Raw genomic sequence first — 26,986 nt, 5'->3', positions numbered from 1 at the left:
TTGGCTCAGGACCCCTCATTACCCCAGAGGGATCTGGGGATCTGGAGTAGTATGGGTCTTTGCCCATGCCCCCACCCTGTAACCTGCTCATCACCATCCTGAGGTCCTGTGTTAGCATGGACCCAATGCCATTGTCTCCCACTTACTCCTTGTGGGCGTTCCCTGCAGGCTGAGGGTTGTGGGGCCCAGGCAGGCCTCAGAGGTAGAGGCCGAGCCTCGCTGAGCCTCCTTCTCGCTGTCACAGAACTGTGGGCTACCCTCCATCCTGGATGGGCCTGGGCCATTCACAGTGTTTGTCCCAAGCAACGAGGCTGTGGACATGTTGCGTGATGGCCGTCTGATCTACCTCTTCACAGCAGTAAGCTTGGTGGGGAGAAGGGGCTGGGGAGACAGGGTACCTGGGCCTCTACCCTCCCCTACCAAGCCCTCTCTCCCTTGCCAGGGTCTGTCCAAACTACAGGAGCTGGTGAAGTACCACATCTACAGCCATGGGCAGGTGAGAGGCTCTTCTCTGGAAGGGTGACCAGCTTGTACCTGCTGCTGGGCTTTTGGATGCTTGTCTGTAGGTCTTGGCCTCCCTGGGAGTCCCTTTTCCTCTCCCCATCTGTTTGGATTCTATAAGCACAGAAGAGAGTCTGGGGACCAAGGTGGTGGCTGTGAGTCACCTGGGCAGGACTGTTTGGGGCTTTACAGTGTGGCTAATGCCCAGCCTAAGGCCACACTCTCCTCTGCCTCAGCTGACCATTGAGAAGCTCATCTCCAAGGGTCGGGTCCTCACCATGGCAAACCAGGTCCTGGCTGTGAATATCTCTGAGGAGGTGAGCTCCACAAACAAAATCTGGAACAAATGGACTGATGGAGGAGCTGGTGATGACTGGCTGGTTATGTGGTCTCTTTTGGACCTGCCTTTATGCTCTGAGCCCCATGGAGTGCAGGCCCTGGTGGGACTATGTGGGAGGCAGGCACAGATCAAATCCCTCTCCTGGGGCCCAACAGACCGGGGGGGCTCCAAAGACGTGGAGGGTGGGCACAAGGGGGGGGGTGGTATTCCGTGTGACTTGGGGCGCAGAGGCTGGAAACCACATGAGCAGGCACTACAGGGCTCAGGACACAGAGGCTGGAGCAGCTTTGCCAGAGCAGGAGGCTCTGGAGAGCCAGGGAGAGGAGAGGGCCGGCAGGCTGGGCTGTGGGGATGAAGGAGGCATGGGCCCAGGGGTCTGCCAGGCCAGACAGGCTACACACTGGGCTCCACCACAGGGGCGCATCCTGCTGGGACCCGAGGGGGTGCCACTACGGAGAGTGGACGTGCTGGCTGCCAATGGCGTGATCCACATGCTGGAGGGTGTCCTGCTGCCCCCGACCATCCTGCCCATCCTGCCTAAGCACTGCAACGAGGAGCAGTACAAGATCGTGGCGGTGAGCACGTGCCGCACGGTCCCACCCTTCCTGGGGTCCCTGTTCTCCTCCAGTGGCTTTAGGGCTGGGGCCTAGGCACACACCCCACAGAGGTGCCTGCCTCCCCCACCGCCAGGTGTCAGCAGTGCTGTTGATGGTTCCTTCAAGATCACTCCTGCATCTTCTGGCCCTTTGTCCCAGCCCTCTGCCACAGTTCTCACACTCCCACGCTAAGCTCTTCCTTCTGCCCTGGCCCTCCGGCAGTTGACTCTCTCATACCTCGGGGCTTGGCTCCGTGACGCTTACTTAGGGTCTTCTGTATAAATAAACCACGACTAACCACTCTGCCCGCCACCCCCCTCCTCCTGTCGGCCCTTCCCTGCACAGGGCTCCTGTGTGGACTGCCAAGCCCTGAACACCAGCATGTGCCCCCCCAACAGCATGAAGCTGGTGAGTGTCCCTTGGCTGGGCCCTTAGGGCTGCCCAGTGAGACTTCCGTCATGGGTCAGGGTGGGGAGAAGGCCCTGTGAGGCTGGACCTGGAGGCTCAGTCCCTCTCGGCTGGACCCAGAGTGCTGAGTGGTCCCTGGATCAGAGCTGCCTGGCAAAAGGGGCCGGCTCAGGCCCCATACCTCACTGCTGATCAGCTTTGCACGGCCCACCCCAGGACATCTTCCCCAAGGAGTGTGTCTACACCCATGACCCTACTGGGCTCAACGTCCTGAAGAAAGGCTGCGCTCACTACTGCAACCAGACTATCCTGGTGAGCCTGGGTGTGGGGTGCTCACTGCTGGTGAGCTGGAGCCTCCCCTCCGGGGCAGAGCAGGCTGCCTTCCTCAGAGAGCTGTGTTGCATCCCAGAGGGGCTTCATGCACCCCCTTGTTCTAGAGATGGGGCCAGAGAGCAGCAGTGGCCCCAGATGGACCCTCAGACACGCTTTTGTCTCTTACAGAAACCTGGCTGCTGCAAAGGGTTTTTTGGGCCTGACTGTATACAGTGTCCTGGGGGCTTCTCCAACCCCTGCTATGGCAAAGGCACCGTGAGTCCCCCCACTGCCCTGGGGTGAGGGGTGGGAGTTGGCCAGTGACACCCTGTGTGTCTGAGTCAAGCCTGCCGCTCTGTGGTCTCAGGTTTCCAACATTTAGGCAGAGGGAGTTGGACTATATTGTTTTTAGTATTTTAATTAGAAATAATTAAGTAGATGGACTTGGGAACCTGGTTTTCATGAAACCTATTTGTCAGTGCTTTTCTTGTGTGTTCTGTTTTGCCACTTGGTAGCATCGAGGGCAGGGAAGACACCCTAGGGGTTGTGTGTTTCTAGGTTGCGCAGAGGTCCCCCCTGAAGCCTCCAGGGCCGGGTGTCTTTTAGGGCCCCAGTTCTTTGGCAGCATCGGTGGCTTGGTCTCTTCCAGGGTGAGGTCTTCCGCGGGGAGCAGAAGCTCAGAGCCACCCCATGGAGGAAGAGGGTGTGGGGGAGGGCAAGGACAGCCCCCACCCCATGACTGGTCCCTCTTCCTGTCCACCCCCAGTGCAGCGACGGGGTCCGGGGCAACGGGGCCTGCCTCTGCTTCCCAGACTACAAAGGCATCGCCTGCCACATCTGCTCTAACCCAAACAAGCATGGAGACCAGTGCCAGGAAGGTGGGTGGTCCTGGCCCAGGCTGCCTGCTAGGGAAAAAAGGCTCTGCTTGGAAAGAGGGTTGGGGACTCTCAAGAAGGGGAATAGAGCCCCAGGAGGAAGAGTGAGGGCCAGAGGGAGGAGGGGAGGATTTGGGGACAAAAATGGATGTCTCCTTCACCCATGCCAGGATGACAGCTGTGGTTCAATCTAAAGCATGTGAGATTTAAGTCAGACACACAAAAGAACTTTCTGATGGTGCTGTTGGGGGCAGGGAAGCTAGAATGGGGTGACTGAAAGCAATGAATGGCCCTGCTTGCATTTCTTCTGCCTGTCCACTGAGTCTGGGATGGCCTCTGATATTGTGATCCTGAAGTCAAATCTATGCCGGCTGCCCCATTCCCTGTCCCCAGTGCTCCCGTGGCTTCATCCTGGCTCCCGGCCAGCTCTGCCCCTGTCTTAGCTTTCCTGATCCCATCTCCTCCCTGCAGACTGTGGCTGCGTCCACGGTCTCTGTGACAACCGTCCAGGCAGTGGGGGTGTGTGCCAGCGTGGCACGTGTGCCCCAGGCTTCAGCGGCCACTTCTGCAATGAGTCCTCTGTGAACTGTGGGCCCACGGAACGGGCCCAGAGCTGCCACCTGCACGCCCGCTGTGTTAGCCAGGGAGGCGTTACCAGGTGAGGACTCACGTTTCCCCTCTGCCTTGTCCATTACCATGCATGTCAGTTCATTCGGCCTCTGAGCTCTTCCAGAGGCTCACTGGAGGCCTCTTGTTCGCTGGCTGCAGGTGTGTCTGTCTCGATGGCTTCGAGGGTGATGGCTTCTCCTGTACACCCAGCAACCCCTGCTCCCACCCAGACCGTGGTGGCTGCTCAGAAAATGTCAGTCTCACTGTCTCTCTCCTGAAGCCCTGACCCAGGGGTGGGAGGGTCAGCCCACCATCCTGCAGAGCTGAGTCATTTCATCGTGGCTCTCACAGGCTGAGTGTGTCCCTGGGGCCCTGGGCAACCACCACTGCACATGCCACAAAGGCTGGAGCGGGGACGGCCGTGTCTGTGTGGCCATCGACGAGTGTGAGCTGGATGTGAGAGGTGGTTGTCACGCCGACGCCCTCTGCAGCTACGTGGGACCTGGGCAGGTGAGGCACAGCAAGCCTAGAGGCAGCAGAGTGGGGCAAGGAGTCTTCATTCTGGGGGTCTCTCACCCCACCCCATCTGGCTCCATGGGCATCCACTCCCAAGAACTCCAGCTGAGGGTCTCAAATCTCAGACACAAGTGAGAATGCAGGTCTGGAATGTTGAGTTGTGTAGTCTAGAAGCAGCAGACGTGTCCTGGAGACAACATGAAGGCCATGACAGTTTTAAAGGAAGGCGCATTCTAGCACCAGTCCAAGGCTGCCTATTCCCCAAATCAGAAGGCCGCGGCTCCCATCCCTCGGGGATGAGGACTCTCGTAACTGAGTCCACGAGTCCTCTGCTCTTTCTGGCCTCAGGGCCACTGTCTTCTGACCATGAGTTCACTCATTCACTCACTGGTTTCCCACATGGCACCAGGAGCGTGTTACATGCTAGTCCCTATTCTAGACTTAGGAATTCAAAGCTGAGCAAAGCAGGGGGAGACTCCTGCCCAAGGAAAGTGGCATCCCCAAATGTTTAGACTCCTGGAAATCCAGCTGTGGAGCTTTGCAGCCTCAGACCCCAGCCACAGGGTCTGAGCATCTGGAGCTTTCCTTGTGAGGCACATCAGACCCGTGAACCTGAGGACTAGGTGGCACTCAAGTGTCTAGTATGCCGATCGGGAGACCAGGCCTGGCTGGCTCTGGGTCAGTGTGTGCAGGGACTTTTCTCATGATGGTTGGGGCCACCCGCCTGTGGGGTGTCCATGGCGAGCACCCAGCTGGCTATGAGGGCTGGCACTCTCCACTCCACAAGAAGCTACGCAATGTTAAAGTCCTGAACTGAGGACCAGAATAAGCAGGTTGAGATTCCCCCAACTTGCAGAGGAGGGCAACTGAGATCTGGGGAGTGTCACCACTCAGCTGCAGTGGGGACAAGCCCAAGACACAGGCATTCAGTGGGAAGGATCAGAGCAGGGTGGCAGGGTCAGAGGTGGGTCTGTGCCGCCAGCCCTGGGGTCAGCCTTGCCAACACCTCCCTGCTCACCACACGTTGCTGACCTCTCCCAGGCCTGAGGGCAGAGGGGTACCAAGTCCCCATGGATGCTTCCCTGCCGATGCCATCACTTCTGTTGGCTCATCTGGAGAGCCAGCCTCCCCTCAGGGCCTCAGAATCCTGATCTGGAGAAGCTCCATGTGTCTGAACAAGGCTCCCCAGGACATAAGGCCCATGGACAGCTGGGGAGTGGAGGAGGAGAGGGGCGTGCCCCTGGTGAGATAAGGCCCTCTGCTTCTAACCTCTCCAGAGCCGGTGCACCTGCAAGCTGGGATTCGCAGGGGATGGCTATGTGTGCAGTCCAATTGACCCCTGCCGGGCAGGCAACGGTGGCTGCCATGACCTGGTGAGGGGGCGAGAGGGCTCGGAGCCTGGGGGAGGCTCTCTGGTTGTCCCTGTCTATGGCCAGGATTGGAATCCAAGCCACAAATCCAAACCATGTCACCCCTTTGTCCACAGTATAGAGCTTTCACTTGTTCTTAAGGCCCCAACCCCTGCCCTGCCTCCCGTCTCCTCCCTTGCCCCCTACCCTCTTCTATGCTCTTGTGGCCTTTTTGAGCCCATTGCTGTCTGTCCCGACTTCATTCTGCTCTAACACCACTGCACCTCTGCCCACGTATTCTGGAAGGCCTCCCAGCTAGCTCCTCCTGCTCTCAGTTCAGGCGTCTCCTCCTGGGTGCTCCCTCAACCCTGGGCTTTCCCAACTCATCTGTCATGATGAAGTGGGGTAACTCATGTCAAGTGCTCAGTGACCTTGGAGACCTAGGGCCAGGCATACCAAAGGAGCAACATGAATGCAGATTGGCTAGATGGACAGACAGATGGTGGGGCTGGGTAGCAAGACAGGCAGGCAGCAGGAAGATAGATGATAAGGGTGAACAGAGAGATGGGGTGCTGTCCAGCTTGCCATCTGAGTACTGAACGGAGGGCCCTGTCTCTTTGCCCCACCTGCAATTCAGGCCACCTGCCAAGCAGTGGGGGGAGGTCAGCGGGTCTGCACATGCCCCTCTGGCTATGGGGGTGATGGCTTCAACTGCTACGGAGACATCTTCCGGGTGAGTGGGTCCCTGTGTTTGGCAGGGTGGGGGGGGGTTCCTTTCACACACCTCAGGTGGAAAGAGGCAGTGCTCAGGGTCCTGGTGAGGAGGGGGCTTGGGTTTGTCCCTAGACTGATGACTTCAGCTTTTTCCCTTCCCTTAGGAGCTGGAGGCAAATTCCCACTTCTCTGTCTTCTACCAGTGGATCAAGGTAGGATAGGGCAGAATACTGGGGTTGGGGCTCAAACCCAGGAGGCCTCCCTGGATGCAGAGGTGCCACATAATATCTCCAAGAGCTGGAGGTGGGGGCAGGCCTGCAGGCTGGGAGCAAGCAATCTCAGGTGGCTGCCTTCATTACTCCCCCTGCCCCCCTGTCACCATGCGCACAGAGTGCTGGCATCACTCTTCCTACCGACAGCCGAGTCACAGCCCTGGTGCCCTCTGAGTCTGCCATCCGTAGGCTGAGCCCCGAGGACCAGGCCTTCTGGCTGCAGCCAAGGATGCTACCGCACCTGGTCAGGTGGGCAGCCAGGGCAGGGAGCTGGGTTGGGAAAGGGACTTCTGTGTGAGATCCTGCCCCTCCCCAGAGGTTCTCATTCTGACGACCTATGTCCACCTGTTGGGGTGGAGCCTAGTCCCAGGGTAGGTTACACTAACCTGGTTCCGTGCCCCACAGGGCCCATTTTCTCCAGGGTGCCCTCTCTGAGGAGGAGCTGGCCCGGCTGGCTGGGCAGGATGTGGCCACCCTGAGCCCCACCACACGCTGGGAGATTCACAACATCAGTGGGGTACGTGGTGAACTCTGGGCAGGAGAGGGGGTCGTGCAGAACATGGTGGGGGACTTCCCAGAAGGGGGTCCCCGGTGATGAGATTGAGGTCCCCTCGACCTCCACAGGGCCGGCAGAGGGCATACTCAGGACAGTGTCTTGGGACCAGCAGTGACTGCCCTGCCAGGGGCCGTCTGTTTGTCTTTCTCTGCATGTGCATACCTGTCCCTTTTGTGCATGGGTCCTGGTGTGGGTCTGTGTACCCATCTGGTAGGTTCTCTGGGTGTCTGGGCCAGGCTGGGGGCCACCGGTAGCTGCCTGTGTGCCCAGCAGAGTCTCTGTTGGTGCTGTACCCGCTCTTAAGTGTCTACCTGTGACTCCCTGTGGCTGAGCCCTGCTTGCTGTTTTCCAGAGGGTCTGGGTGCAGAATGCCAGCGTGGATGTGGCTGACCTCCTTGCCACCAATGGTGTCCTACATGTCCTCAGCCAGGTATGGCCAGAGGGGTGTGCACAGGGAACATCCTAAGCTGAGGGGCACTGACATACTGACCAGCCCCTATGCTCCACGTCAGGTCTTACTGCCTCCGAGAGGGGACGCACTGCACGGGCAGGGGTTGCTGCAGCAGCTAGACTCGGTGCCTGCCTTCCACCTCTTCCGGGAGCTGCTGCAGGTAAGGAACAGAGGAGAGAGGGGGAGTGCCTGGTCGGGGCGCCCTCCCCTGGGCCTGGAGGGAGGTGGTTGGCCCCGGGGTTGGGACTGAGGGGGATTATGCCCATTGGTGACCCTGGCCCTCCTGCCTCCAGCACCACAGCCTGGTGCCCCAGATCGAGGCAGCCACGGCCTATACCATCTTCGTGCCCACAAACCGTTCTCTGGAGGCCCAGGGAAACAGCAGCATCCTGGTGAGGTCACTGGGATAGGGCCACTGAAGGGGAGGGTGAAAACCTGGGGGAGCTTCCCATCCTATGACAAAGGGACAGGGCAGGTGGAACATACTGTCCTGGGCACTTGGTGGTCCCCGGAGTCCCTGAGCTTCTTCTCTGCCAGGATGCAGACACAGTGCGACATCACGTGATCCTGGGGGAAGCCCTCTCCACAGAATCCCTGCAGAAAGGGGGACACCGCAACTCTCTCCTGGGCCCTGCCCACTGGCTCGTCTTCTACAACCATAGCGGCCAGGTCTGCGGGGGTCGGGGGCTGGGAGTCTGCAAGCTCTGCTCCAGAGACCACCCGTCCTGGAGACCGCCCCCACCCCCCACGCCTGTAGCCCCAAGGTGAGGGTGGTAAGTGTGGGGGGTGGACTCAGCCTCCTACTGTCCTCCTCAGCCTGAGGTGAACCACATGCCGCTGGAAGGCCCTGTGCTGGAGGCCCCTGGCCGCTCGTTGTTTGGCCTGTCGGGGGTCCTGACTGTGGGCTCAAGCCGCTGCCTGCATAGCCACGCCGAGTCCCTGCGGGTGAGAGGCCGAGGCCGGTGGGGAGGCTAGCTGGGGGTTCAGAACTGGGAGGTGCTGGCTGGCCTGGCTGGCAGGGCAGGGCAGTTGGTCAGGGGTGGGACAGGAAGGAAGGTGAGTTGGGGGGGCCCCCCGTCCCAGGACCACCTGAAAGCTCTGCCCTCCCTCCCCGCAGGAGAAATGCATAAACTGCACCCGGAAATTCCGCTGCACTCAGGGCTTCCAGCTGGAGGTGAGGATGGGCCCAGCACAGCTCTGAGCTTCTCCTGCTCTCTTCTCCCAAGGTGTCTGAGCCCGCAGGGCCCAGTCGGCTCACCCAAGCCTGGGGAATGGAACAGCAAGGGCTGCTTGACCTCCCTGGTAGAGGCCAGGAGGCCCAGGCCCAGGTCTGCCAGGAGGAGGCCTCACTCACTTGCAGCCCGAGGCCTGGGTCCCGCCTGCCATCTCCTCATCAGGTCTACCTGTCTTGATCCCTCCCTAATTTTCTGCTGTCCTGCTCATCTGTCTTACCCACTGATATCTGTCTGTCCTGATTGTCTGTCTCCCCATTCACTGTCTGCCCCTACTCAAGCGAAGGGCTGAGCCCTCCTTGCCTGCCCCTGTTTCCAGAACACTCCGAGGAAGAGCTGTGTCTACCGATCTGGCTACTCATTCTCCCGGGGCTGTTCTTACACTTGTGCCAAGAAGATCCAGGTTTGCCTTGCGGCACCCCCACCCCCAAGTCTAACCAGAAAGGGGGAAGTGGGAGTGCAGGCCCAGGGGAGAAACCTGGCCTAGATTTCAAAGGCAGAGGCTGCGCTTGGACTAGGGTTGAGGCCAGAGGGGCAAGGGCCCAGAGGGAGGGTAAGGGGGAGAGGTCTGAGGTCAGTGGGGCCAGTGTTGGTCCCCATGGCCACACCCCAGGAAGTAGGGATGGGGAGAGGGGAAAGGAGCTCAGCCCAGACACTGTCAACCAGGCCCCAGGGGCAGCTGCTGGGCCCAGCTCTGTCTCTCACTGTGAGACCCGGCACAGCTGTCCCCTGCCTGAGGCTCCGTTCCCTCGCCCCTGCCACGGGGAGGGTGGTAGAAGGCAGCCGCCATCTCCCTGGTTCCAACTTGCTTCGTTTTATGGCTTTGTGGCCTGTCCCCGCCCCACCCCTCCAACATTGCCCCGCCCCCCACTTCCCTCCCCCTACATCTGGCCTGTGCCGGGCCTCTCCCTGCCCCCTCCCTGCAGGTGCCTGACTGCTGCCCTGGCTTCTTCGGCACGCTGTGTGAGCCGTGCCCCGGGGGACTGGGTGGTGTGTGCTCGGGCCACGGGCAGTGCCAGGACCGGCTCCTGGGCAGCGGAGAGTGCCACTGCCACGAGGGCTTCCATGGAACAGCCTGTGAGATGTGCGAGCTGGGCCGCTATGGGCCCACCTGTGCCGGAGGTGACTGGAGAGGGTGGAGGACGGTAGGCACGGGGATGGACCAGCAGGGTCAGGACGGGAGCACTGGGTAACTCCTGTCCCCCCTTGTTCTGCTCCCAGTCTGCGACTGTGCCCATGGGCTGTGCCAGGAGGGGCTCCAAGGGGATGGAAGCTGTGTCTGTCATGCGGGCTGGCAGGGCCCCCGCTGTGACCAGAGTGAGTGGCCTCAAGGGAGAGAGGTGGGTGACTCCTGGGGAGGTGGTTCCTGGGTCCAAATGCCAGAACCATCTTCTCACCCCTCCAGAGATCAGCGGCCCTCAATGCCCAAAGAAGTGCGATCCCAATGCCAAGTGAGTGAGCTCAGCCTGGGGCAGGTGGGCAAGTGGGTAGGGGTGCTGGGGGCAGGGAAGGGCCAGGCAGACATAGGCTGAGCTATTGCCACCCCTCCCAGCTGCGTACAGGACTCGGCTACAGCCCCGGCCTGTGTCTGTGCTGCGGGCTACTCAGGCGACGGCGTCCACTGTTCAGGTCCAGTCACACACGGATGCTCCGGGCCCCCACCCTGAAATTGCAGTGGCTTTCCCTGCAGAGCCCTCTCCAGTCCCTCTGAATCTAGTTTCGATCCCGGTCCCATCTCGGGGCCTGCCCTTCCCTCTGACCTCTTCCTTTCTCCCACGTCCTCTTCCCTTGTCCCCACTCTGTCCCTGTGCCAGCTCCTCACAACTCTCTGGGATCATCTGCCCCTAGAGGTGGACCCTTGTGCCCGTGACCACGGGGGCTGTTCCCCTCACGCCAACTGTACCAAGGTGGCGCCTGGGCAGCGGACGTGCACCTGCCAGGATGGCTACACAGGAGATGGGGAGCTGTGCCAGGGTGAGGCTGGGGTCCCTACCCTGGGCGTACGTGGGGCCAGGGGTCTGGCTTCAGTGTCGTGAGTCACACTAGGAGAGGCTGAGGGGCCCACGGGGGGCCCTGAGAGCATGGGGGTGAGTACCTGATCGCATAGATGAAGGGCCGCCTAGGGCCTCCTCTCATCCCCGCGTCTCTTCCCCCAGAAGTTAACAGCTGTCTCATCCACCACGGGGGCTGCCACACGCATGCTGAATGTATCCCTACAGGCCCCCAGCAGGTCAGCACAACAGAGGTGGACACTGGGACTGTGCCATTCCCTCATAGGGTGGGGCCCCCCTCAGACCAGGCGGGGTGCTCCTTCTGTCAAGGGTGCTGGCCTGCTCTTGGGGCCCAGCAGCCGCACTGATTAGGGTTTGGGACAGGTCTCCTGCAGCTGCCGTGAGGGTTACAGTGGGGATGGCATCCGGACCTGTGAACTCCTGGACCCTTGCTCCCAGGTCAGGGCCCAGCCCCACCTCATTTCATAGGGGAAGGGGACTGAGGCAGGAACCAGCCTTCCTTGCCCCCATCAGGGTCCCAAGGGCCTCCGAAGGGTAAGCCGCCCTCCCACAAGCTCCAGTATGACTGATCAGTAGCAAACCGAGCTTTGGGGGTTGGACGGGGGTCTTCGTGGCCCCTTACCCAGGGATGGGGCAGAGGAGTCCGAGAGCCACTGATGCCTCTCCCTCTCCTATCCCTGCCTCAGAGTAACGGAGGCTGCAGCCCCTATGCTGTGTGTAAAAGCACAGGGGATGGCCAGAGGACGTGTACCTGTGACGCAGCCCACACCGTGGGTGATGGCTTCACCTGCCGTGCCCGAGTTGGCCTGGTAATGATGCCCGAGTTAGACCCCTGACCCAACCTTGGCTATGCCTCCCCATGGGCCTCACCCATGATATTAAGACCCCAGGTTTGATCCTGATCCTGGCCTTAACCGTGACCCTGACCCCTGACTCTACCTGGGCCTGACCCAGCTATGATCCATGAAACTAATCCTAACCCTAGCTCAGACCCCCGGCTTTCCTTTCCTCATCTCTGCCTTGGCCAGACCTTGGGCTGCAGGTGCTGGGACAGGCACCAGGCCCTGAATGGGGGCCACCCAAAATCTGAGCTGATCCTCGCCCCCCCCAGGAGCTCCTTCGGGACAGGCATGCCTCATTCTTCAGCCTCCACCTCCTGGTGAGTGACCAACTGGCTTCCAATTCCTCAGTCTGGCCTGGGTCTCTCTGATCTGCCAGTCCCACAGGTCTCTGGGCCTTCAGGTTCTCATTTGGTCAGGGGGTTGGCTGTTCTGGTCTCTCAGAGTCCAAGTCTTTCCAGGAGGATCCATGGAAGCCCTGAGTTGGTCGAAAGTTACCCCTCCTGCACTCAAGCTGTTTCCCCCTCCCCGCAGGAATACAAGGAGCTCAAGGGCGATGGGCCTTTCACAGTCTTTGTGCCTCGCGCAGATCTAATGAGCAACCTGTCGCAGGTAATGCAGCCCTCCCCAACCCGCAGCGAGGCTGGGAAGGAAGGGGTGGGTATTCTGGGGCGTGGGCAGAGGCAGCAATCAGGGGCCTCCCTCTACCCTCCCGGACCCCCACTCCAGGATGAGCTGGCCCCGATTCGCGCCCACCGCCAGCTTGTGTTCCGCTACCACGTGGTCGGCTGCCGGCAGCTGAGGAGCCAGGAGCTGCTGGACGAGGGCTACGTCACCACGCTCTCAGGGCACACGCTGCGCATCCACGAGAGGGAGGTGGGTCCGGGCCCCGCCCCCACCCTAAACGACCCAGAGACCCTGCCCCTGACCCCTGTGCTCTGACCCCATGCAGTTAAGACCTCACCTCCCTGGGCCTGGGCGGGCCTTAGTGACGGGGAGACCAGCTCCAGACCGTGCCCACTACCAAAGGCCTGTCCCCCAGGCCCGGGCCTTCCGAGCCTGGCTCCACCCCCACTCCCACCGGCCACACCTGGCTGCCTGCTGCCTTGACCGTGCCCACCTTCTGCCCCAAGACCCACCCAACGCAGGTTCCGCCCCACCTCAGGCCCCACCCACAGCATGAGTACCCCACCAATCGGCTTCATTCAGTCCTGGGCCCCACCCCCAGGGCAGCATCTATCTCAATGACTTCGCCCGTGTGGTGAGCAGTGACCACGAGGCTGTGAATGGCGTGCTGCACTTCATCGACCGAGTCCTGCTGCCGCCGGACGTGTTATACTGGAAGCCTGACGTTGCCCCTATCCTTCGGGTATGACCTGGGCACAGGCCTGGGGGCTTACCGAGCAGGTTGCTGGGGGCCTCAGATGCTCCCTCCTTGCCTGACCCCAAGGCTCACAGGTGCCTTTCCACAGAGAAACGTCACCGCCGCTGCTGAGAGCTTTGGTTACAAGATCTTCAGCGGCCTCGTGAAGGTACTGCTCCCGTGGGTAGGCCTGTCAGTGTGTGCATTTGTGCCTCTGTGTGTGTGTGTGTGTGTGTGAGACAAATGTGTAAGTGTATATTCACCTGTCTGCACCCTTACATGTGTAAGCCTGTCCTTTGTGTGCGTACAGGCCGTCTGTGTATGTGAGCCTCCCAGTGTGAGCACAAGGGTATGCTTATGTGTGTCCACGTACCCGAAAGTAGTCCAGGTGTGTGCAAGCTTATCCCTGCACATACGTCCATGTGTATCTGGCTACAGCCAAGAATGTGGCTGGCGGGAAGGCCCCCTGGGTCCCTGAAGCCCCTTCCTGGCCTCTGTGGTCCAGCCCCCTACCTCCACCCACCGGTCTCTGACTGTCACACCTCTGCTTCTCCTTGCCAGGTGGCTGGCCTCCTGCCCCTGCTTCAGGATGCGGCCCACAGGCCCCTCACAATGCTGTGGCCCACAGACTCTGCCCTGCAAGCCCTGCCACCTGATCGCCAGGCCTGGCTGTACCATGAAGACCACCGTGACAAGCTGGCAGCCATTCTGCGGGGCCATGTGATTCGCAACATTGAGGTGGGTATACCCCCAGTCCTTGGTCCCCACTGCCTGCCACCCAGCCTACCTGCCTGGCTCCAACCGTAGCCCCTTCTGCTCAGGCCTTGGCATCTGACCTGCCCAACCTGGGCCCACTCCGCACCATGCATGGGACCCCCATCTCCTTCTCCTGCAGCCGTGTCCGGCCGGTGAGTGTGAGGAGAGGACCCAGATGAGGGAAGCAGGAGGCAGGGGCTCTGGCATTGGGGGGCCACAGTGCACCTGTGACCCCGTGTACTCTCCCTCCTCCGCCCGCAGGGTGAGCTCACCGTGGGTGAGGAGGATGCCCGCATCATGCAGCGGCACCTTCCCTTTGAGGGTGGCCTGGCCTATGGCATCGACCAGCTGCTGGAGCCACCTGGCCTTGGTGCCCGCTGTGACCGCTTTGAGACTCGACCTCTGCGGCTGGTGAGGGAGGCCATAGGTCAGAGGAGGAGGGGCAAGGGATCCTAGCCAAGGGACCCGTCTCATCCATCCATCTGACCTTGCCGTGTTGGCCTCTGTTCTTTACAGAAGATCTGTAGCATTTGCGGGCTAGAACCGCCTTGTCCTGAGGGCTCACGGGAGCAGGTAAGGGCCTGGAAGCTGGGTGGGGGTTCAGGCAGGGCCCAGGGACTCCAGGGCTGTTTGACTCCTCTTGGCCCAGGGCAGTCCTGAGACCTGCTGGCGGTACTACTCAAAGTTCTGGACGTCCCCTCCACTGCACTCCTTGGCACTGCGCAGCATTTGGGCCCGGTCTAGCCTCTGGGGTCAGCCCCAAGGCCTGGGCAGGGGCTGCCACCGCAACTGTGTCACCACCACCTGGAAGCCCAGCTGCTGCCCTGGTCACTATGGCAGCGAGTGCCGAGGTGAGTGTCCCAAGGTCGTGAGTGTCGCTGGCTGGCTCTTCTGGCACAGCTCCAGCCACTGCTCCGGATAAAACATGTTGGGGTGGTGGGGCCGGGGCAGGTCTGGGTGGTGAATGGATTTGGCCAGGAGAGAGTGCTCTGAGAGGCTGGGTGGGCATCTGTGGGATTCTCACCTGTGAGGGGACTTGGGTGGATTGTGGCTTCCGGAGGAGGCTCGACCGCCCCGGGTACAGGACGGATGGTGTGGCTGGGCTGGGGCTGCCTGTGGTGGGGGTCCCAGTGAGAGCCCTGGCCCCACCTCACTTCTCTCACCTCTCCACTAGCTTGCCCTGGTGGCGCCAGCAGCCCCTGTGGTGGCCACGGCGTGTGCATGGACGGCATGAGTGGCAGCGGGCAGTGCCAGTGCCATTCGAGGTTTACAGGGACAGCGTGTGAACTCTGTGCCTCGGGTGCCTTTGGGCCCCAGTGCCAAGGTGGGCTCCCTGCCCCACCCTGTCCGACCCTGCCCTCTGAGCCCCACGGCCCACACGCCAACCCCATCAGCCTGCTGATCTCTCTCCCCAGCCTGCCGCTGCACCTCCCATGGCCGCTGTGACGAGGGCCTTGGGGGCTCTGGCTCCTGCTTCTGTGATGAGGGCTGGACCGGGCCAAGCTGTGAGGTGCAGCTGAGTGAGTGCTGTGTTTGTGTCCACCTGAGTGCTTTTATATGCTCGCGTGTAGTGGCATGTGCCCCGACCACACACTCAGGTGGAGCCACTGAGGGTGGGTGGGAGGGGGTCCAGGGGCACCCAGGAGGGCAGCTCCTAACCTGGATATGCGGGGGATGCCTGGGGGACAGAGCTGCAGCCTGTGTGTGCCCCGCCCTGTGCGCCCGAGGCCGTGTGCCGCGCGGGCAACAGCTGTGAGTGCGGCCTGGGCTATGAAGGGGATGGCCGCTCGTGCACAGGTGAGTGGTGGGCAGGTATGAGGTGGGAGGCCCCCTCCCCCCCTGCCACCGGGGCCTGCCACTCTCTCCCTGCCCGCAGTGGCGGACCTGTGCCGGGATGGGCATGGCGGCTGCAGCGAGCACGCCACCTGCAGCCAAGCAGGCACAGTGGTCACCTGCACCTGCTTGCCCGCCTACGAGGGTGACGGCTGGAGCTGCCGGGCCCGCGACCCCTGTGCGGACGGCCACCGTGGGGGCTGCAGCGAGCACGCCGACTGCTTGAACACGGGCCCGGTGAGCAGCCGGGGAGTTGAGCGGCAGGGTGGGGAGGCTCCACAGAGCAGCCCCCCCTCCCTCCTGTTCCTGAAGAGCACCCGCCCACTCTCCCGCCCCAGAACATGAGGCGCTGTGTGTGCCATGCTGGCTACGTGGGTGACGGACTGCAGTGTCTGGAGGAGCCTGAGCCGCCCATGGACCGCTGCCTGGGCCAGCCACCACCCTGTCACGTGGATGCTGTGTGCACTGACCTCCACTTCCAGGGTGTGCTTCCCTGCCCGCTCCCGGTGCCCCTGCTTTACCTCGGTGCTGCTGGGCTGATCACGCCTCCCTCCCTCTGCAGAGAAACAGGCTGGTGTCTTCCACCTCCAGGCCCCCAGCGGCCCTTACGGCCTGAACTTCTCAGAGGCCGAGGCAGCGTGTGGGGCCCAGGGAGCTGTTCTTGCTTCTCTCCCCCAGCTCTCTGCTGCCCAGAAGGTGTGTGGGGCTTAGGAATCTGGAGCCAAGCCCGTGGGGGCCCCCTCGAGCTGGGCCTTTGGTCTCAGCATCCCCGTCTGCCCCTACAGCTCGGCTTCCACCTGTGCCGTGTGGGCTGGCTGGCCAACGGCTCGGCTGCCCACCCGGTCGTCTTCCCTGTGGCAGACTGTGGTGGTGGGCAGGTGGGCGTCATCAGCCTGGGCCTCCGGAAGAACTACTCAGAGCGCTGGGACACCTACTGCTACCGCGAGCAAGGTACAGCCTCCCCTACCCCCTCAACACATGCCCTGGCTCGGCCCCTTCCCACTGACCCACCCAATTGCTTATCCCGCAGATGTGGCCTGCCGGTGCCGCCAAGGCTTTGTGGGTGATGGGACAAGCGTCTGCAATGGGAAGCTGCTCGACGTACTGGCTGCCACGGCCAACTTCTCCACCTTCTATGGGGTGTGCAGGGGCCCAGCCTCAGGGCTGAGGGTGTGGGTAGCTGGGTCCCTGGGGAGGGAGCCTACCCACAGTCCTATTTTCCCTCTTCCAGATGCTGCTTGGCTATGCCAATGCCACCCCTCGGGGTCTGGACTTCCTGGACTTCCTGGACGATGAGCTCACCTATAAGACACTCTTTGTCCCTGTTAATGAAGGCTTCATGGACAACATGGTAACCAGTGGGGGTCGTGGGCAGAGCCAGGCCCAATGCTGATGCCTCCAGCTGGCCTGGGCTAACAGGCCTTGCTTTGCCTACAGACGCTGAGCGGCCCAGACCTGGAGCTGCATGCCTCCAACACCACCTTCCTGAGCACCAATGCCAGCCAGGATACTGTGCTCCCCGCCCACTCGGGCCTCAGCCTCTTCTTCAGTGCTGTGGGCCCTGACAACAGTTCCTGGGCCCCTGTGGTGAGTTTTGCTACTGCACTTCCCCTGCTGGCTCTGGCCCTCACACACTCACCAGGCCTGACTCTGGTCTCCCTACAGGCCCCAGGGGCGGTCGTGGTTAGCCACGTCGTCGTGTGGGACATCATGGCATTCAACGGCATCATCCATGCTCTGGCCAGGCCCCTCCTGGCTCCCCTACAACCTGTGAGTTGGTGAGGGGTGGGGAGGACGACAGGCAGAACAGCAAGGGGTGAGGAGACGGTCCTGGCCTTGACGCTCTCCTTGTTTGCAGCAGGCAGCGGTGGCGCCTGAGGGTCCACCCGTGGTGGCAGGTGTGGGGGCTGTAGTGGCTGCTGGATCACTGCTTGGCCTAGTGGCTGGGGCCTTCTACCTCCGTGCCCGAGGCCAGGCCACGGGCTTTGGCTTCTCCACCTTCCAGGTAGAGCTGTGTTGGGGGGCAGGGGGGAGGGATGTTGGGGGTGTCTGGGTCCACGGATCTTGCTCGAGGCCCCTCACCACATACCTCTCTTCCAGGCGGAAGATGATGCTGAGGATGACTTCTCCCAATGGCAGGAAGGAACCAGCCCAACCCTGGTCTCTGTTCCCAACCCCGTCTTCGGCAGCCCTGATGCCTTTTGTGAGCCCTTCGATGTGAGTATGAGGGGTGAGCGATGACAGAAGGGGACCCCAGGGCCTGGCTATCAGCCCAGCCACAAGCGGTCCTCCCCCCTACCCAGGACTCACTCCTGGAGGAGGACTTCCCGGACACCCAGCGGATCCTCACGGTCAAGTGATGCATCTAGGACCGAACAGAGGCACGAGCAGGAGGGAGACCACTTTTATTGCCCGCCCTGGAACGACGCCCAGCATAGGCGGGGCAGGAGGGGTTAGGACCTATTCTGGACAATAAAGGTGCCCTCAGCGGATGTGGGCCATGTCGCCAAGGAAGGGTGTCTTCATGCAGCCGGTGCAGAGCTGGTCCATCCAGAGCGGTGCCTCATGCTGCAGGGGTGTGCGGCGTGGGTAGAAGGTGAAGTCTACCCGGTAGTTGAGTAGACAGCTGAGGGAGGCCATGTAGAGGTCAGAGAAGCGCACGAGGCGTCGTGAGAAGTACGTGGGGTTGTGGAAGGTGCGGAAGATGCTCCCAAACTGAGCGTTGAACAGGGCCTTGGTGATGCACCTGAGGAAGAGACATGGGGCACTAGAGCAGGCACAGCAGGAATGAGGCTGGGAGCCCTTCCTGCCCCACCCTGCCCACCTCAGCTCCTGCCGCTCCTTCATCCAGGCAGCCAGCACCTGCTGCGACTCGGCGTCCTGGTATGTCTGGGGGAGACAGGGTGGGTGCTGGGTGTGTGCCTGGGCGGCAGCCCTGCCCTCCCCCCAGGCCGCCCCGCGCCCCCACACCTGCATGCGCTCCAGCAGCCCCGTGAGCGCCTGCTGCCACGTCAGCGAGTGCATGTACTGCTCCGTGTTGATGATGCGGATCTCACGCTCTAGCTCGGGGATGATGGCACCGGTTCGCCAGCCGTGCCGTAGCATGAGGTCCTGGGGGGTGGAGGACAGGGATCAGCATCAGCCAGCAGGCTCCCTCCCTCCCACCCAGCCTTGCGCCCCTCACCGCCAGATCACTGTACAGATGGTCTCCGAAGTAGAGCACACGGGGTCCACGCCACTCCGTCAGGCGGAGGAAGTCATACAGGTTTCCCTGGGGAGAGGTGGGGGGGCACCGCTGAGCACAGCGCACCACGGGACTACCAGAGCCACGCCATGTTCTCCACCTTCCTCCCAAATCCCCAGGGGCAGCACGGCCCCTCCAGCTGGATGCCGGGCTGCCCTTTCCCGTGGCCTCAGTGTCCCCGGGCTCTGGCCCTGTCTCCTCCCCCTTCACAGTCAGGAAGGGGGTCTGCCTGCCACAGGAAGGTCAGCCTGGCATGATGCCCTGGGCCTCCCCTCCCTGTGGCCTCACACCCACCCCAGGGATCCCACTCTGTGGGAAACAAACCACAGCAGCGAGCCTGTGGCCCTAAAGCCCTTCCTGTCCTCCCCGGCCTGGGCCCAGAGGGACCCAGCAGACCTCACTGCAAAGCCATCTGCCCCTCCTGCTCCAAAGCCAGAGAAAAGATGAAAGCAGTCAAGCTCAAACACAACAGAGGAAGCTCGCGGGAGAGCAGAAAAATGGGGCAGGGGGCCCAGAGCAGGAAGTGCAGCAGCCAGTGAGGCAGGAGCCCACACCCTAGAAATGAACAGAATTCACACTCAGCGCAAAGGAGCTACTACAGTAGCCTGTGCATGCTAGTGGCAGGGGGAGAAAGCAAGGTGTGGCAGACACAGGGCCGTGAAAGGATTGTTGAAATAAGCTCAAGTGGGGAGGCTGTAGAGTCAAATACGAGTGGGCGGAGCGCTGAGGATGTGCCCTGAACCAAGAGAAAATTTCGAGGTACAGGTGCTGAGTCAGGCAAGATGGAACCTGGGTTCCAGCCTCCCGAGCAAGGGGAGACAGGAAGGGAACATAAAGAAAGATGAGAACCAAGCAGGATCGGGCACACACACAAAATGAAACTTCAGATCATCAGGCATAAAGAAAAGGCTAAAAGCTGCCAAAGGAGAAAAACTCCCCTTGTTCCCCACGAAGGTACATGACCCTCCTCAGGCTTATTAGCCAAGATGCCAAGACAAAGGAGAGCGTTGCCCTCAGAGCTGAGGGTAAGAGCCTGCGCTTAAGGGGGCCATGGAGAGTTGGGTGCCACCCAGGTAGGAGTACTGTCTACAGGCCGGGCCGCTGCCCTGGATATCCCAGGCTGCTCCCGACCCAACTACTGACTTCCTCCCTCCCCACAACCCCTGGAACCCCCACCCTCAAGAAGCCCAGCTCAGCCAGGATTTCCGCATTCCATCCAGGGCCAAATGCCTTAATCACCTCCTGCTCCTTAATCACCACACAACCCCCAGCACTGGGCCCCCTTCTCATTTTCCTAGCCACCAGCCAGGAAAGGGGGTCTTCCCCAAGGGCCCGTGAGCTGCTCCGGCCAGCTTGACTGGCTGTAGCAGAGTGGTCAGCCCCAAGTAATGACATTGCTGTTTAGTGGGTATTCAGTAAATGCCTGGCCCATCTAAGGGCTTGTACACCACAATTCAAGTAGAACATACTTTTTTTTTTTTTTTTTTTTACATTATACTTCTTTTATAGATGAGAAAAAGCAAAGCACAGAGAGGCCAAGTGACTTGGCCAGACTCCCTCTGCTATCGAGCAGTAAACTTGGAATTCAAATGAAGGCAAATTGACCAGGCCTGTGTCCTGAGAGCCATTCCCTGATGCCCCTGGAAATGGTGCAAGGGGGCAGAGCCACAGCAGATGTGTGGTGGCTGGGCAGGGCCCAGGAGGCTGTGCTACTGACCCCTCCACAGCCTGGGGCTATGGTTAGGCCACCCAGATAGCACTCACCTGCCGATAGATTTTGCCCTTCTCCAGGCGGGTGATGCGGTCCCAGTGCAGGGAGCCCTTCTCATCAAGTTTTCTGAAAGGCCTGGAGGCAGAGGGGTAAAGGGCTTGGATTCCAGTCTAGGGCAGGACCAGAGGCAGGCACCTCCTCAGTCTGCAAAGGCCACCTGCTCACATGGGCTAGGTGCTGACAAGGGGGTGTCCCCACCCCAAGCACACAGGGTGGTGAGCAAAGGCCAGTGCCCGCTCCCCACCCTCATCACCCCTGCTAGGCCCATACTTGCGCCGGTCAGTAAAGAAGCTGGGTTTGTCTGCCTGGACGATGACCACATCAAAGAGCTGGCGCCAGTCAGGACCCACCATGTGCCGCATCCCCTTGTCCCTGGGCAGAAGTGGAACAGGCAGCAGGTGGGCTGAGGCAAGCCCCTCCTTGGGCCCTACCCCATTCCCCCCAGGACCCCCCCCCCCCACCTCCCCACCGCAGGCAGCTCACACGAAGCTGAAAGGACTGTTGGTGATGAGGAAGAGCTGCTTCCCATGGGCCACCAGGCGGCTCAAGACGGCGAAGGTCTCGTCCCCTCTCAGGATGTACTTCTCTAACAGGGAGATGGGTCTGTGAGGGCCAGCCCGGCCCCCTGCCCAGAAAGCCGCAGCAGGGCTACTGTCTACCCTTACCCATATCCTGTTCGATCCACTGGTACATGAGGCCCTTCACGTGCACATCTCGAATGGCATCCTGGGGGTAGGAGAAGGACTGTGAGGGTGCAGTGGGGCCAAGAAGGCCTGCCCCGCTGTGGCTGACTTGATCTTCCCTGCCACCCCGAGAGGCAGGCCCAATGTCCTCACTGTCACATCCTTGTAGAGGTGTGCCTGGTCAAACTCCAGGCCGTGACTCAGGAAGTGGTCCACCACGCAGGACAGCAGTGCCATTTCCGGCAGTGAGAAGATGTCCATGAACTGCTTGATGGAGGGACCCTGTGGAGGGAGCAGCCACCTCAGCAGCCCCTCTATCCCTACTGCCCCTCGCCCTGGAGACCAGTGTCCCTTGGGACACTGGTAGAGGGAAACTACCTGCTGGGTGAGCCAGCCCACCAGGGTGAGGGCACCCACAGCGAGATCACTGAGCTGCCTGCCCCGGCCAGTGGCAGTGTTAGACGGAGCAAGTACCTTGCCGTAGAAGCCACTCATCTGGTACAGTGGGATGTGCTGGGTGCCCCCATATAGGTCTATCACCTCCTCATCAGGCACAGGCTGGAGGCCCCTGGGTGGATGCACAGACATCATGAGTCTGAAGTGGTCCTGAGCTGAGGCCACGGTGTAAGATGCAGGTTGAGGGGGTGGGGGGACAGCAGGGTCAGGCAGGGCAGTCTGCACTGACCTGTAGGCCGTCCCCAGCTGCACATAATGGAAGGCATCAATCTTCATCAGAAGGCTCTGGGAGCACCAGGGGAATGGGATGGGTGGTAAGAAAGGGGCTTGCATTCATCCAAGCCAGCCTCTTCCAGTCCCTGTGCTGAAGCCCCAGCTGGAAGGTACCAAGGGGATTAAGTGCCCGTGAAGCTACAGCTGTGAGGCCAGGGGTAGCCCCTTATAGAGGATGGGGGCTAAGGAAGTAGTGCTGATGCACATCCAGTCAGGGGGGGCCCCGCGGAGAACATGGCCTAGCCACTCACCTTCTGAATGTCATAGTGGAGGCCTCGGATGGCAAAGCTAGGGTCGTAGTCATATTTCCGGATCCCCTCTGGGTACTGTCGGGGGGGAAGTGCGCCACGCCTGAGCCAGTGGCAATGCCAGACCTCTGGCTGCGCAGGTACCTCAGGGGACCTCCGTGACTCAGCCTGAGGTTCCCCCGGGGCCTGGGCCGTCTGCCCGGCCAGCCTCACCTTGTAGTGCTCAATCAGGATGTCGCGGGCGGCACTGAAGATCTCAGGGTGCAGCGCATCTGCGTACTGGGCCAGTGTGTAGTCGTAGTCGAAGCCATAGACTTCGACATCACGCAGGCTGATCTCGTTGTTGGCATAGATGGCTGCTGGGTTCAGGAGACTGCAGACCTCGGGGGGCAGGAGGTCTGGAGGGAGGAGATGCAGGTATGAGGAGATGAACACGGAAGCAGCAAATGGTCACCGAGCACTTTCCAGGTGCCCAGCTCTGGGAGCCTCATGAAACCACCCAAGATGGGCAATCTTAGCCCGAGGCTGCATATGGTCAAACTGAGGCTTAGAAATGCCACTTGCCCAGGGTCACGTGGTTGGGGTAAGGCAGAGCTGCCAATGGGACAAGACCACGGCTGGATCTCCCACCTCTGGGTCTTGGGTTACACCCCTGCCTGCAGCCCACCAGGTGAACTGAGCCCACGTCCCCTCCAGGCTCTCATAAGCCCCACTGGACCCATGGCTATGCTTGGGCCCTTTCCACCCTGCCTGAAGCTCAGGCTGGGACTGAGGAACATTATAGGAGTTGGGGGAGGGGGGAGTATGGGGTAGCTCTTCTGTCGCTCATTTTCCCGGGTCTGAGCACCTGCCACGGCCTGTGGAGCGAGGCCCCTCTAATCGGATTTCAGCGGCCCGCCAGTCCACGTAATGACATTTGCTGCTTCTGGCCAGGGAACATTGCTAATTACGACAGGCAGGACGTGTGATGTTGGGCTGCGGGGCAGTACCCAGGTTGCTCCCTTCTGGGGATGTGGCCATGGCCACCCCAAGTCCCTGGCTGCTATGGTCAGGTTGAGTGGGACACCGTGCAGAGTAGGCTCTAGGGTCCTAGGGAGGCAGAGGAGGATGAGGGGGTCCCAGGCTTATCTGCCTCAGTTTCCCCATCTGTACAGTAGGGGAGTTGAATGGGGAAAGGGCCTGGGCTTTGAGGTCAGAGAGACCAAGCCAAATACCCCCTCTTACAACTGGCACCTCAGAAAAGTTACCTCACATTTTGTACCTCAGATTCCCTATTTCTCAAGGCGGAATCAAAATCACGCCAACCTACAGAACTATGGAGAGGTCATGTTGAATGTGCTCTGTGCAGCATTCCTGCTCTGCACCCGGCAAACGTAGGATTAAATGAACCACAGGCCTCTGAAGCCTGTCACCTCCCTGTCCCGGATCTCCCTGCATCACTCGAGGAGTAGGGGCTGCGGGAGAGGGGACCAGGTGGGATTAGGTGCACAGGACACCGCCCTGCAGGGGCTCCAGGTGGCCCCATTCCTGAGACCACTAGCTTGTGGCTAAGGCCCGCACCCACAGCCCAAGCCTCCACAGAATTCCTGTCTCAGCCACAACAAGGCACAATCCTGAAGCAGAAACCCTCAGCCACACAGCTGCCCGTGCACAGAGGCAAACACCGATGAGCTCCCACGCTCTGAGCATTTGCCTTGGAGGCCCCTTTGGAACACGGGTTCCACCCTACCCCCTTTCCTTTGGAGCAAACTGCAGGGTATGGGTGGGGGAACAAGTGTAGCTGGTTCCTCTAGGGGCCCCAGGCCAACGTAAGCCTGGCACAGAGCAGCTGTTTCGCAGACTCGTGGGTGCAGACAGAACACTCCTCACTTGGATGCACGTGAGACTCAGCTGCCTTCAGCTCTCTAGGGAACTGCTTGTGAGATGCCCCTCTGATGTCACTAGGCCTCTGATGTCACTGGGCCTTGCTCTCCCCACAGTCCTGAGTTCCTGGGCACCAAGTCCAGTAGCCCCCCAGGGCTACTGGGGGGAGGGGAGGGATCTGCTTGGCAGCGTAGCCCCTTGTTGCCGGCAGAGTTCTAGCCAAGACCAGGCTTCCGCCTCTGTCCTTGAAAATGTTCCCAGGATGGACAATCCTCTGAGGAACAAAGCAGGATGGGGAAGCAGCCCACGGGGTCTGCCCTCCTGATGTGATTTCTGGACGGAGGAAAGCACAGCTCTGGGGGCCACAAGGTCCACTCCTTTCCACGGGACTATGGTGGCGCACAGGGCCAGGTGAGGAGGATGTACTCCTCACCTGCACTGGCCTCCCAAGTTCACTGGGCTCACTGTGCAGACCTCACCCTCCTTTCCTCTTCTCAGTTCCCAGTTCCCACCCCTGCCCCAGGCTCCAGGGCCAACTCTTCCCCACGGCAGCTGTAAGACTCACTGTGGGTGCCTTCCTCCCAGCTGTTGCTGGGTGCACTTGCTGGGTGCCTTAGAGGCTCATCCTGTTCAAGCCTTACTCCAATCCTGTGAGGTGGTCCTACTTATTCATCCATCATCCAGAGGAAGAAATGGGCTCAGGAAGGTGAAGTCATTTGCTCTAAACCATCCAGCGGTAGGCAATGCAGTTGAGATTAAAATTCGGGTCACTCTACTTGCCTTAACCACTCTGCCCTTAGGCCTAGCCTTTCAGTGTCCCCATGCTGGCAGGGAGGCACTGGGCTGGGGCCTGGCTCCTGGGCAAAGTTTTGCCCACAGGCATTAGCCCAAGGCATACCTCAATGCCCAGAATGTCCCCCAGAAAACCCAGTCAAGAGGGATGAGTTAGGACTCAGGGGTGCCAGTCTGGCTCATCCTAGCATCTTGGAAATGATGCTTTCACATCAAGAGGAGCTTGGGTGGCTCTGTGACTATCTTAAGATCCAGGTGAGCCAGGTGTGACAAAGCCCAGCAGGCCTTCCTGTGTTCTCTCCCACACCTACAAGGCAGGCTCCTCAGGTTGCTCTACAGAAGGTCTTCTCCAGACCCAGAGCAAACACAAATCCTTAACAGCATCCCAGGCCTGTCCTGTCCACTGTAGGGGGAGGTGGGGGGGTGGAGGTGGGAGGGGCGGGGTCCTGACAGAGGTCCAAGGGCTTCAGAACCACAATTCCTCACTATTCTGCCTTGGACTTCTCAGGTGAGTCCTGTCCAGCTCTCCACACAGCTAGAGTGGAGGCTCTAATCATCTGGAATCTTCCAGACAGGGCCACTTTGTCTTACCAATGAAAGCCGCATCACCCTTGGGGGCTCCTCTAGAAGCTCCCCTGCCCTTTCCAGGCCTGGTTCCTTCTGTGTCTCCACCACAGCCCTGTGTTGTGGGTTTGTGTTTTACACTGTAGACTCTGAGGGTCCAGGAGGGTTGAGGCCTGCTGAACGCCACCCTGCTGGTCAGTGATAGGGGTCAAGCCCAAACCACATATGCCTGCCGCAGAAGAGAGAAGAGCCCCAGGGTGGGTGTGGGGCAGGGGGTGGGGACCAATATCAGGCACTCTCAGATCTCTGGCCTCATCAGGGCATCCCAGCCTCTCATCCCATCCCTGTCTGGAAGATTCCAGATGATTAGAGCCTCCACTCTAGCTGTGTGGAGAGCTGGACAGGACTCACCTGAGAAGCCCAAGGCAGAATAGTGGTTCTGAAGGCCTTGGACCTCTGTCAGGACCCCGCACCGCCCCCCCCCCCCCCCTTCAGTGGACAGGACAGGCCTGGGATGCTGTTAAGGATTTGTGTTTGCTCTGGGTCTGGAGAAGACCTTCTGTAGGGCAACCTGAGGAGCCTGCCTTGTAGGTGTGGGAGAGAACACAGGAAGCCTAGCCTCTCTAGGGGGAGGCCGCAGGTTCATCAGCCCATTTTGCAGTGTCCCGGCCAAGGATGAAGCCACCCTTGTGGACTCCAGGGCTCTGGGGTGGCTTGGTCTCGTTTCTCCAACCAACACCTTCCCCTCCTGGGCTGAGAGTGCCCCGGACCTCGGTGGCAATCCAGAGGTGTCTGCAAAGTCTAGTCCGCGTCCGCTTAGGTTGGGCAGCGCCGCCGGCCGGCTTTGTCCCTGGAGCTCCCGCCCCAACTAAGGGCCGCTAAGAGAACAAGGGGTAGGGGCATTTCCGCCGCAGCATCCCGGCAGACGGGGTCGCCAGGAAAGACGGTGGGGGCTCCGCATTCCGGAGGCCGCTTCGGGAACCCCGAGATCCTGCAGACGGAGCCAGGGAACAAAACTCCCGTCGGCCCGTCTGCCTCCGGACGTCGGGGCGTCCCTAGAGGGCCCCGGGACGACCAGTGGGAGCCTCTCCCGAAAAGCTGCTCGGCCTTCAGGCCCCGGGGCCCCGGCGAGCCTCACCAGGGTGCTTTCCCCGAAGAGCGGCGCCCGGGCCGGCTCGGGACCGCTGGTCTGTCCGTCGCCTGGGCGCGCGCCGGCCGCCGCGCGGATACACCCCCGGCGCCCATCCCACTCCGGCTCACCCACCGTGCACCAATCTCCGCATGTCCTGGTAACGAGCCCACAGGTGCGCGCTGAGCTCGGCGCCGCCGGCGGGCGCCGGGGCGGGCGCGGGGCGCGGGGCACCGGGGCAGTGGGCGCCGGGACCCGGGGGGCCGCAGCCAGGGCAGGAGGGCGAGGACGACGCGGCTCGCGGCCCGCCGTGGCCCCTGCACGGCAGCCAGCGCCGAGCGGCCGCCCGCAGCCCCGCACCCGCCATGCCCGCCGCGCGGCTCGCGCAGCCCTCGGCCCGTCGGCCAGTCCGCCGCCCTCCGACTGCGC

At 61.1% G+C, this 26,986-nt stretch overlaps 2 protein-coding genes across 8 annotated transcripts in view; one reads left to right on the top strand and one right to left on the bottom strand.

The window, feature by feature from the left end:
- STAB1 (stabilin 1) overlaps positions 1-18,044 on the top strand; it is a 26,790-nt gene extending 8,746 nt beyond the window's left edge. For 2 of the 7 annotated variants that reach the window (XM_086698014.1, XM_086698013.1), the window contains exons 15-69: positions 245-358; positions 443-496; positions 738-818; positions 1,258-1,416; positions 1,783-1,845; positions 2,062-2,157; positions 2,347-2,433; positions 2,924-3,035; positions 3,504-3,690; positions 3,801-3,894; positions 3,993-4,151; positions 5,435-5,530; positions 6,144-6,239; positions 6,385-6,432; positions 6,611-6,741; positions 6,898-7,009; positions 7,401-7,478; positions 7,561-7,659; positions 7,793-7,891; positions 8,037-8,168; positions 8,316-8,444; positions 8,617-8,673; positions 9,051-9,134; positions 9,658-9,853; positions 9,953-10,048; positions 10,137-10,182; positions 10,284-10,360; positions 10,580-10,705; positions 10,888-10,961; positions 11,107-11,181; positions 11,430-11,552; positions 11,855-11,902; positions 12,117-12,194; positions 12,312-12,458; positions 12,811-12,951; positions 13,055-13,114; positions 13,507-13,683; positions 13,767-13,853; positions 13,963-14,112; positions 14,218-14,274; positions 14,351-14,552; positions 14,876-15,025; positions 15,117-15,221; positions 15,391-15,498; positions 15,578-15,771; positions 15,873-16,017; positions 16,097-16,230; positions 16,320-16,485; positions 16,565-16,674; positions 16,766-16,885; positions 16,972-17,121; positions 17,200-17,304; positions 17,393-17,539; positions 17,635-17,737; positions 17,818-18,044. In XM_086698014.1, the coding sequence (XP_086554140.1) occupies positions 245-358; positions 443-496; positions 738-818; positions 1,258-1,416; positions 1,783-1,845; positions 2,062-2,157; positions 2,347-2,433; positions 2,924-3,035; positions 3,504-3,690; positions 3,801-3,894; positions 3,993-4,151; positions 5,435-5,530; positions 6,144-6,239; positions 6,385-6,432; positions 6,611-6,741; positions 6,898-7,009; positions 7,401-7,478; positions 7,561-7,659; positions 7,793-7,891; positions 8,037-8,168; positions 8,316-8,444; positions 8,617-8,673; positions 9,051-9,134; positions 9,658-9,853; positions 9,953-10,048; positions 10,137-10,182; positions 10,284-10,360; positions 10,580-10,705; positions 10,888-10,961; positions 11,107-11,181; positions 11,430-11,552; positions 11,855-11,902; positions 12,117-12,194; positions 12,312-12,458; positions 12,811-12,951; positions 13,055-13,114; positions 13,507-13,683; positions 13,767-13,853; positions 13,963-14,112; positions 14,218-14,274; positions 14,351-14,552; positions 14,876-15,025; positions 15,117-15,221; positions 15,391-15,498; positions 15,578-15,771; positions 15,873-16,017; positions 16,097-16,230; positions 16,320-16,485; positions 16,565-16,674; positions 16,766-16,885; positions 16,972-17,121; positions 17,200-17,304; positions 17,393-17,539; positions 17,635-17,737; positions 17,818-17,894 (6,141 nt within the window). In that variant the 3' untranslated portion in view covers positions 17,895-18,044. Of the gene's footprint in view, positions 1-244; positions 359-442; positions 497-737; positions 819-1,257; positions 1,417-1,782; positions 1,846-2,061; positions 2,158-2,346; positions 2,434-2,923; positions 3,036-3,503; positions 3,691-3,800; positions 3,895-3,992; positions 4,152-5,434; positions 5,531-6,143; positions 6,240-6,384; positions 6,433-6,610; positions 6,742-6,897; positions 7,010-7,400; positions 7,479-7,560; positions 7,660-7,792; positions 7,892-8,036; positions 8,169-8,315; positions 8,445-8,616; positions 8,674-9,050; positions 9,135-9,657; positions 9,854-9,952; positions 10,049-10,136; positions 10,183-10,283; positions 10,361-10,579; positions 10,706-10,887; positions 10,962-11,106; positions 11,182-11,429; positions 11,553-11,854; positions 11,903-12,116; positions 12,195-12,311; positions 12,459-12,810; positions 12,952-13,054; positions 13,115-13,506; positions 13,684-13,766; positions 13,854-13,962; positions 14,113-14,217; positions 14,275-14,350; positions 14,553-14,875; positions 15,026-15,116; positions 15,222-15,390; positions 15,499-15,577; positions 15,772-15,872; positions 16,018-16,096; positions 16,231-16,319; positions 16,486-16,564; positions 16,675-16,765; positions 16,886-16,971; positions 17,122-17,199; positions 17,305-17,392; positions 17,540-17,634; positions 17,752-17,817 lie in introns of those variants that run through there. The other 5 variants (XM_086698017.1, XM_025916460.2, XM_086698016.1 and 2 more) reach the window with 4 other exon arrangements.
- On the bottom strand, positions 17,923-26,986 carry NT5DC2 (5'-nucleotidase domain containing 2). The gene is made up of 14 exons (XM_086698019.1): positions 26,693-26,986; positions 22,423-22,607; positions 22,213-22,287; positions 21,918-21,973; positions 21,707-21,800; positions 21,386-21,514; positions 21,215-21,275; positions 21,033-21,135; positions 20,820-20,921; positions 20,543-20,624; positions 18,719-18,805; positions 18,505-18,645; positions 18,359-18,423; positions 17,923-18,280 (listed from the first exon to the last, which is right to left on the bottom strand). Exons 1-14 carry the CDS (start codon positions 26,922-26,924, stop codon positions 18,019-18,021), a joined length of 1,674 nt encoding a protein of 557 aa, XP_086554145.1. The 5' UTR covers positions 26,925-26,986; the 3' UTR covers positions 17,923-18,018.

This window comes from Puma concolor, chromosome A2 (assembly GCF_028749965.1).
Source record: "Puma concolor isolate L17-30 chromosome A2, mPumCon1.1.hap2, whole genome shotgun sequence".
NCBI classification, from domain to species: Eukaryota; Metazoa; Chordata; class Mammalia; order Carnivora; family Felidae; genus Puma; species Puma concolor.
The sequence above is the reverse complement of the archived record's forward strand: the minus strand, read 5'-3'. Positions and strand labels throughout refer to the sequence as shown.

Excerpts from the sequence above, each read along its gene's own strand:
- NT5DC2 (XM_086698019.1), bottom strand. The coding sequence starts at position 26,924 with ATGGCGGGTGCGGGGCTGCGGGCGGCCGCTCGGCGCTGGCTGCCGTGC. Across the intron at positions 21,276-21,385 it reads ACCTCTACAAGGATGTGACA|GATGCCATTCGAGATGTGCA; the intron begins GTGAGGACATTG and ends TCCTACCCCCAG. Across the intron at positions 18,424-18,504 it reads GGCTGCTGGAGCGCATGCAG|ACATACCAGGACGCCGAGTC; the intron begins GTGTGGGGGCGC and ends TGTCTCCCCCAG.